The following is an 8,381-nucleotide window of genomic DNA, read 5'->3' as shown; positions in this document are numbered from 1 at the left end:
GATTGGGCGGCCGCCGGGGTTCAAACCAGCAAGGCGAGCGGGGATTGGCCGGGGCGGTGCGAAGCGGGCCCCGGTTATTGTCCGGGCTCCGGCGGCAGCGGGGGCGGCGGCGGCGGTCGGTGCTCCGGGGCGGCGGCTCGGCGGCGGCGGCGGCTCGGCGGGAGCGAGGGCGGGAGCGGCCGAGACCATGGTGAGAGCGGCGGCCGGGTGGCCTGGCAGCGGCGGCGGGCGGCGCCGCTACCTGTTGAGGCGTCCCGGGGCCGCCCCGCCCGCCGTGGCGCCGGCGCGCAGCGAGGGGAGCGGGCCGTGAGGCGGGCCTGCGTCCCAGGTGGGCTCTCCGCGGTGTCCCCCGGGCGGCGCCTCAGACCTGCGTTCCTCCGCCAGCGGCTACGTACTGGCGGGTCTCGGGAGCTAAAAATACCGGCGGCGGCGAGCTGTCGGCTTGCTGTGGAGCCGCGGTCCCCGGGGGCCGGCGGCAGGTGTCCGGCCGGCGGGAACCCCTCTGTCCTCGGGCCGGCGGGCAGGTGTATCCGGTCGGCGGGAAGCCGTCCGTCCCGGGAACCGGTGGGCAGGTGTCTGGCCGACGGGATTCCCTCCGTCCTGGGGCCGGCGGGCAGGTGTGTCCCACCGGCGGGATCCCCTCCAACCCTGGCCGCGGACCTACGCGGGCCGCTGCCTCTCTGCGGCTCGGAAAGCCCGCGACTTGGTGCCCGCTGCCTTACCGAGTGAGTGGGACAGCACACACCGCGAGTCTGAGGCTGGCACCGCGTGACGAGAGTCACTTGGGGCTCTGGCAGTCGGCGGCTTGTGATTGAGAACTAGTTCTTATTTCCTGACTCGGCCCTGGGGACAGCGATCGTCACTGTAAACTGTTGACTCCCGACGCAGCTGAAACACTTTCTGTGTTGGACGAATGAGTGACGATGTAAGCGTCAGCCAAAGTCAGAAACCCAAAAATTATACAGATTTCTCTTATTATGTAGCCGTGTGGTCAGCAGTTATAAAAGTATATGAGGGGTGCTCTAGACATCTAAAGGTGCTTAAGCCTTCTCTCTTGCCGAGGGACTAAATATAAGAAAGATAGGAATTAGTTTGTAGACTTTTCCTGCTTCTAATACCTGCTAAGGCCTTTATTTTTTTAGTAGTGTGTTGGGAGCTAAACATTAAACCAACTGAGATATGCAGCTGGGCAGCCGGAGTACGAGCGGTTGACTCTTGCAGCTTAAAAATTCTTTTAAGAAAGGCATTACAAAGGGATAGGCGGTTTCAAAGCTTAGCCTCCACTCCCTGAAACAGCTGGCCAATCTTGTAACCTGATTTTAAATTTTAACTAGCTTTTTTTTTTTTTAAACAGTGAAGCCATAGTAGATTTAAATGGTAAAATCTAACAGTCCAAAAGAGAACCTTGGTTTCTCTCTCAGGTCGGATTCTTGCTATAACCTCTCCAGAGGCCGCTAACTTGTCTAACTTAGTACTGTGATCTCCCGGAAATGTATGTGCGTACGTCCTGTGTGTGGAATACCCCATGTTTACAGAAGTAAAAGCTCACTGCCCTTGAACATACTCTGCCTTTTTCTCGAAGAAATATTTTTGTGGGGGTTCTGTATCGCACATACCTGCATCTCATTTGTTGAAATGGTTGCATAATTTTCCATTGCATCTCTGTACGATGTCCTATTCGTGAACGGTAAGGTGATTTGAGGTTTTGTTTGTTTTTAACTATCGGTTGATAGTAGGATTTGTTTAACCCTTTTAGCGTAAGCTGGAAGGTCTTTTTTTAATTTTCAAATATATATAACAACATTTGCCATTTTAGCCATTCTTTAGTGTCCAGTCAGTGGTATTAAGTCCATTAACATTGTTATGTAGCCAGCACTGCCGGGCATCTCCAAAACTCTTCCTTCTTCCCAAAGTGAAACTCTGCACCCATTACACACTCACCCTCCGTTCCAGCCTCTCTCCAGTCTCTGGCAGGCACCCTTCCCTCTGTCCCTCTGGTTTTGACAGGTGCCTCCTGCAAGATGCATCAACAGTATTTGTCCTTTAGGGTCATGTCTTCAGGGTTTGTCGATGTCCGAGCAGGTGCCAGAATGTCCTCTTTATCGCTGAGTACTCTGTCCATTTTATGCACGTAATGCATTCTCTACCTACGTAGACCCAGCCTTTCTGTCTCTGGGCTGCTGTGAACATGCGTGCACATTGCAGCGTCGCATCCCCCGCTTTCAGTTCTGTGGTTAGAGACCCAGGGTAGGATTGCTGGGTCACGTACTGTTTCCATGTATAAGTTTTTGAGGGTTTGGTTCTTTTAAGGTGCTTTTTTTCCTGTCTCCCCAAACAGCTAACCTCTGACTGTTTCTGTGGAAATTATATATGTTAACTGTTTTTTAAATGTTTTTAAAATATTATTTCATTATGAAATATTTTCAGCATAAAAGTTTATATTGACTTGATGAAGATTCTTCAGGGTAAAATTTGAGAAAAATATTCAAACTTTTAGGAACCTCATTTTAAATAAGTATTTAAGGTTTGACATCATGTTTATATAAATTAATAAATGGTGATGTACCACATGTATATCTGAAATTGAGGAAGGAGGTCACCTAGAGTTTTTTTACCTACCTGAGGTAAAACTGGAAAAAATTGTTTCCCAAATATTTTTGAAATAGCATTTTCAACTCTTCATCTGGAGCTTTTTTTCGTTTAGGCTGGAGGCAAAGCTGGAAAGGACAGTGGGAAGGCCAAGGCTAAGGCAGTGTCTCGCTCCCAGAGAGCCGGGCTACAGGTAATTGATGCTCTCGTAATTCACTATTAAATTAGTTTCTTTATCGTTGTGATTCAGGACCCATAGATGTTTCATTAATTATGAAAATGTATGTGTATTGCTGGCCTTTTAATGAGGTGAATTGCTCGAAATTTAAATTCTAAAACAGCAGTCTTTTAATTTGTATTCTTCTAAATGAGAACAAGTCATGAGATGACCTTAAATGAACTCTGTGGATTTTCTCTCTTAAAATCTGTTATTTCTAGATTGTAAGTATGTTCTTGTTTCTTTTATAAATTGTATCACATTAAAGTAAGTCGGCTTTGGTTTTTCTTTTTGAGAAGGTGTCTGTAGTGGTATGGTAACTCTGAGGATGAGCTCGAATTTTGGGTAGAATAATGGACTATTCATTAGTCCTTTGAATATTTCCTCAATATTCAGTTTTAGACTGGAGTGATGTACTCAAAACACTAAATATTTTCAAACTTCATATATTTCAGTTGTTGCAACTTTAATCCACAAACTCAGCATTTTCTGAATGAGTAAGAATTACTCCCTGCATATAAGAGTCCCTTTTAAAAGGAAAGTGTGAAGGCCAGACTGTAAGGTTTGGATTTTTATCCTCTTGGCTGTGGTGAGCCACTGAAAGTTTTGGAGCAAGAGGATGACATGATCCAGGGCTACTGAAGGAGGGGGGGGTAGAAGTTACCCTTGACGGTACATCCTGTATTTTAAAGCATCATGTAAACCTGAAAATGTCTGGTGAGAGCAGGAAGACAGCTGAGGCTGTTTCAGTGGTTTAGGAAACACAGACCTGAGCCAGAGCGGGGAGGAAGGAATGGGAGGCGTGTGTGTGCCCCACGAGTGGAGGGGAGGCGTAGGGTTGAGAGGCAAGGCGAGAAAGGTTTCCCGAGGCTCTGAAGTTGAGGGTCAGAAGGGTGTGTGTTGTAGCAGAAGCAGGTTATGACAGTCAGTTTCCGGTGAGTACCTTGAGGTTCCAGCAGACACCCACAGGAAGATGTCCACAAGAGTCATAGATTTGAGCCCCCTTTCCAAGAGGGAGTGATCAAAAGAATTGCAGATTTAAGATCACGTATGTAAAATTGGTGGTTGATGCTGTGGGTGTTTGCTGTGTCGAGCATGAGAAAGGAACGTGAGGACCCGGCGGACCCTCAGAAACACATGGTAGTTGAGTCAGAGAAAGAAAAGCCTGAAGACCAGCCCGAGGCAGCATTAGAACTCTATGTAGTCTGTGCAGCCGGCCAAGAGATGGGGTTGCAGGTCCTCATATGTGTCAGATAACCTGCCTGCTCCGGGGGAGCTCAGGATTACTTAGTGAAGGAGCGTAAACGAACAGGATACCGTGCGTTTCCTCCTTAAGGATCTGATCTAGAAATGGCCACTAGATTTGGCAGTTCAAGTGTCACTACTGACCTTCGAGAATGATGTTTGGCAAAAGCCAGGTTTGGATTGGAATAAAACGGGTGACAGGAAAGTTAGGGTTTCAGCATTTCCTTTTAAATTTTGCCTTTGGAGGGGCACCTGGGTGGCTCAGTCAGTTAGGAGTCCGACTCATGCGCTCGGCTCAGGCCGTGGTCTCAGGTGGAGCTCAAGCCCCAAGTCAGGCTCCATGCTGGGTGTGGCGCCTGCTTACATTTCAGTCAGTCACTCAGTCTTGCCTTTGGAAAGAGATCTGTAGACAGACTGGAGCCGTTGCCACAGACGTGGAGTAGTGTTGAATGAGGTGCAGATGAAAGGAGCCAGTGGGAAGGTGGTAGAGCTGTGGCGGTGCTGGAACAGGGTAGGGGTGGGGTGGGGGCAGTCAGGGACACAGGGGTGCGGCAAAGGATCCCTTGGAGCTGAGAAAGTTCCTCTTCTCAGAAAGCATCCCGGTGAGAGAATGGTGTTGGTTTTTCTTAGCTATCAGATCACCTCTTGAAACTGAGCAAGGCAGGTCGGCGCTGGGGCCCAGGAAGGTGGTGGGAGAGGAAGTCCCACGAGGCTGGTCCGGGAAGGGATTAATGATCCCCACACGACACGAGGCCCCGTGGGACAGGCAGTGGGTGCTGCACCTAGTGGTTTCTCTGCGCGTGGCTGTGACGCTCCATGTTCGGAATGAGTTCCTGGGTCGTGGTGTTCTGCCTTTTCTTTTCTCCTCAGAAGGGTGAACGGCGTGAAGATTTGGGGCTCCTTCCTAGGACATATGACAGATCCTGGGAACTGTTCATTGCTAGATAGGCCTGACTTCTGATAGCACAACCAGATTGATCTCTCCTGCGTTACCCCCGTTACTCGGCTTTCGGTCACTCTCAGTGGTATGATGACAAGACTCTTAGGTGCTTCCCATCCCGATGGTCTGTCTTTCAGTTTCCCGTGGGCCGCATCCACAGACATTTGAAGACTCGCACTACGAGCCACGGAAGGGTCGGTGCCACGGCTGCCGTGTACAGTGCCGCGATCCTGGAGTACCTCACTGCGGAGGTCTGCAGGGGGTGTCTTGTATGTGGGGGTCCAGAAGGGGCCTGCACTCTGGAGTTGGGGCTCGAAACCAAAAGACATGCGCACTTTTAGATGCATCTTACAGGCTTGTTACCCGGTACCAGGGTCACAAGGAACCTTAATACACTCATTTTTAAAGTTCAGACAAGGCTCAGCAATCCATATTTTTAAGCGATGTGACAAAGGAGTGTCACATACTTTCAATACTGTATTAGTAATGCAGGGAACCCTGAATTATACGTATCACTGCTATTAGACCAGAATCTCCTTGTGAGTGAAGATTTGGGGTGGGGTAAAGGTTTGCCAGTGTGACGATCCATTTTTAAAAATCACAGATACATGATGGTGATAAGGAATTTGGTAAAAGACCTAACTGATCCTTTTGGTTCTCTGTGGGGTCATATGCATAAAATGCTGTATCTTGGTCAGTTTGACATTTCAGGAAGATTAATTAATTAATTCTTAATAGTTGGGTGATGGATCAGTGCTGCCTCCGTCCCGGCCCCTTCTAAGGCTCCGAAACTCCTTCAGCCACATCCCAAGCCAGGGAAGTAACTAGAGTAGCAAGCAGGTCACATGGTGGCGATAGCCAACCTGGCAGGAACAGGGAAGGTTCTTCCTCAGGAGAGCTGTGGGTGGGACCAAGGCTGAAAGATGGAAGTTTGATCTGCGTATTGTCACTGCTGCCATTCCGTTAACCTCACCAAGTCCTTGACCTACAGACGGTCTCGTCTCTTAGGTCCTGAGCCAGGGATTTAGTGCGGGCAGCGTGGAGCCTCTACCCCCGTCTCTCCTGCAGCTCACACATGTGCGTGTTGCTTAGAGGCATACTTTGGAGAGGGGCACACTTCATTCACTCATGTGGAGGCATAGACTTCTGGCTCAGAATGTTCCAGATACTTAAGTTTGGGGGTTTCGTCATTAGTAGCAGTAAAGAAAATACTAGACTCTAAGGTCAGGAATAATCACTTTTCAGCCTTGGCTTTTCACTAGGATCACTTGGGGAGCTTTCGAAAGATGCTGGTACCAGGCCTCCCCCCAGACCAGCCAGAGTCTCAGGGGAGAACGGAGTAGGGTCCCGGTGGCTTGTAAAGTGTGCCTGTGGCTTCCGGTGCACACCAAGGCTTCCCGCCGCTCTGTCTCCTCGCGGCTTCAGAGAGTTATTTTTGTAGGACTTCCATCAGAGGTTGTATAATGCCAGTATAGTCTGGGGAGGAAAAAACCAAATTAAAAATGCAGTTTTATGGCCAGCTGGGACTTTGAAATTCTTTCAGTTGAAAATTCCCATTCTAGAATAAAGCATGCTGCCTGCAGATTACAGGTCCCAGTGATGTTAAAAACTGAGTGAGAAATTATTTTCATTATGTTTTTAAACTTTTCTATGAGTACTAAGAAATAAATCGCAGCCCTTAAGGGCTGGGCAAAAGTAGACTACAGGGACATAGTAAAAGAGTGATTTTCCTAGATGTTCACCTTGAGAATCTTGGCAAAGGAATAGTGTTCTCCCTCGCCCTTCTTTCTGTAGAAGCAGGTTCTCGTGCAAGTGTCTAGGGTTCCTGCAGCAAGTGGATATAAAAGGGCCCGGTGAAGTGAGGAGATTTCTCTAAAAGCATCAGAAACATGAAAAAGAAACCCGTGTTGTCAGTTTACATGTCTGTCGCGTGCAGAGGCCACAGGGATCTTTTCAGCTATAATCTCAAGTCTACACTGACTACAGTGATCTCAAACGCCTCACCCTCTGACGGGCTCTCTTGGGTGCTTTGTAGGTGCTGGAGCTGGCGGGTAACGCTTCCAAGGACCTCAAGGTAAAGCGGATCACTCCGCGTCACTTGCAGCTTGCAATCCGTGGTGATGAAGAGTTGGATTCTCTTATCAAGGCTACCATCGCTGGGGGTGGTACGTATGATGACCTCTACGGCCTTGGTCGTCATTGGCCTTTCTAACGAAGACCTAAGTCAGATCAGTGATGCCCAGTGCATGTGAAGTCAGCTAGAACGAACACACACACACACACACACACACACACGAAGTCCCTCAGTGTTGGGTCCATTACAGTGAAGGCTTCTTCTGTTCATCCTGATCTGAATATATATTTCTTCTTGCAGCCAAATACAATGCCACTTTTATTTTAGCAAGCTCCTTGTCTGAAGCTCATATATGATACTTAGAACCTAGTATTTATAATATTTCCCACACCCTTCAACTGTGACTTAAAAACGACCTTGTGGAACTGCTCAGGGTGATGCCCTTGAAAGTCAGGGCTGAGATCACTGAGTGCGTGGGGATGAGTGCGGGTGAGATGTGAGCTCTGGTTCTAAATCCTTGCTGGGTCACCTTCGAGGAACCTCCTGAAGACTGTGGTTGCTCTTCCCCAAAACCCATAAAGGCACCGTTTTGCAGAGTTCTAGTGGGGTTCCTAGGCCCCAAGAGAGGGAACCCTTGGTGAGGGTACTGGCACAGGGCCAGCGAGTGGAAGGAGACTTAGGAACTTGCATTTCTATGGGTCGCTCTTCGTCGAGGCACTGAGTTGTTCACCTCTTTCTGTACGTTTCCTTCCAGGTGTGATCCCGCACATCCACAAGTCTCTGATTGGAAAGAAGGGACAGCAGAAAACCGCTTAGAGCATTGTTTTAACCAACCCCCTTCCTCCCCGTCATTGTACTGTAACTGAGACAGAAGAAATAATGGGGATATGTGGAATTTTTAAAAGAGGCAGATGGAAAAGCATAGACAATTACTGTAGACGCGATAAGAGACATTTGTACGTTCTTAGGCTCAAAGTTTGATAAAGTACCTTTCCATGTGGCAACGCTTGTGTGTTGATTGGCTAGGTTTCTCCCGTGTGTTTTATACAAAAATGGAATTGATAAACCATTTTTTACAAAAACAATTTGTCTCAAAACTGTTCTGTTCGTGATGTGTTGGAACTATTTTGCTCTTTGAAATTTTTAAAATTTCAAATCTGTTATTTTGTATTCGCAATAATTTTAAAATAGAAATTGGGAAAACAGATTTCTCTGGATTGATACCATATCCTGACATGGAATCTTCGGTGCTCTCCATTTGCAGTATGCACCATTGTCTTACACACAACGAAGGAAAGAAAAACTGCCAATTAAAC

The 8,381-nt window shown here is 48.0% G+C and overlaps 1 protein-coding gene across 3 annotated transcripts; it reads left to right on the top strand.

Annotated features, from left to right (window-relative positions):
* LOC113257773 (histone H2A.V) lies at positions 1 to 8,147 on the top strand. Of its 3 annotated transcripts, none has more exons than XM_026502222.4 (5): positions 1 to 190; positions 2,705 to 2,782; positions 5,129 to 5,242; positions 7,027 to 7,156; positions 7,820 to 8,147. In XM_026502222.4, the coding sequence occupies exons 1-5, from the start codon at positions 188 to 190 to the stop codon at positions 7,879 to 7,881; spliced, it is 387 nt and encodes a 128-aa protein (XP_026358007.1). In that variant the 5' UTR covers positions 1 to 187; the 3' UTR covers positions 7,882 to 8,147. The 3 variants fall into 3 exon arrangements, with proteins under 3 accessions (XP_026358007.1, XP_057164177.1, XP_026357999.1); XM_026502214.4 differs by lacking the exon at positions 1 to 190 and adding an exon at positions 899 to 925; XM_057308194.1 differs by lacking the exons at positions 1 to 190; positions 5,129 to 5,242 and adding an exon at positions 498 to 925.
* The last annotated feature ends 234 nt before the right edge of the window (positions 8,148 to 8,381 follow it).

This window comes from Ursus arctos, unplaced genomic scaffold (genome assembly GCF_023065955.2).
Source record: "Ursus arctos isolate Adak ecotype North America unplaced genomic scaffold, UrsArc2.0 scaffold_62, whole genome shotgun sequence".
In the NCBI taxonomy this organism is placed as follows: domain Eukaryota; kingdom Metazoa; phylum Chordata; class Mammalia; order Carnivora; family Ursidae; genus Ursus; species Ursus arctos.
Note: the sequence above shows the minus strand (reverse complement) of the source record. Positions and strands in the feature narration are given on the sequence as shown.

Coding starts and splice junctions, on each gene's coding strand:
- LOC113257773 (XM_026502214.4), top strand. Junction 2,783..5,128: donor CCCAGAGAGCCGGGCTACAG/GTAATTGATGCT, acceptor TCTGTCTTTCAG/TTTCCCGTGGGCCGCATCCA. Junction 7,157..7,819: donor GGCTACCATCGCTGGGGGTG/GTACGTATGATG, acceptor GTTTCCTTCCAG/GTGTGATCCCGCACATCCAC.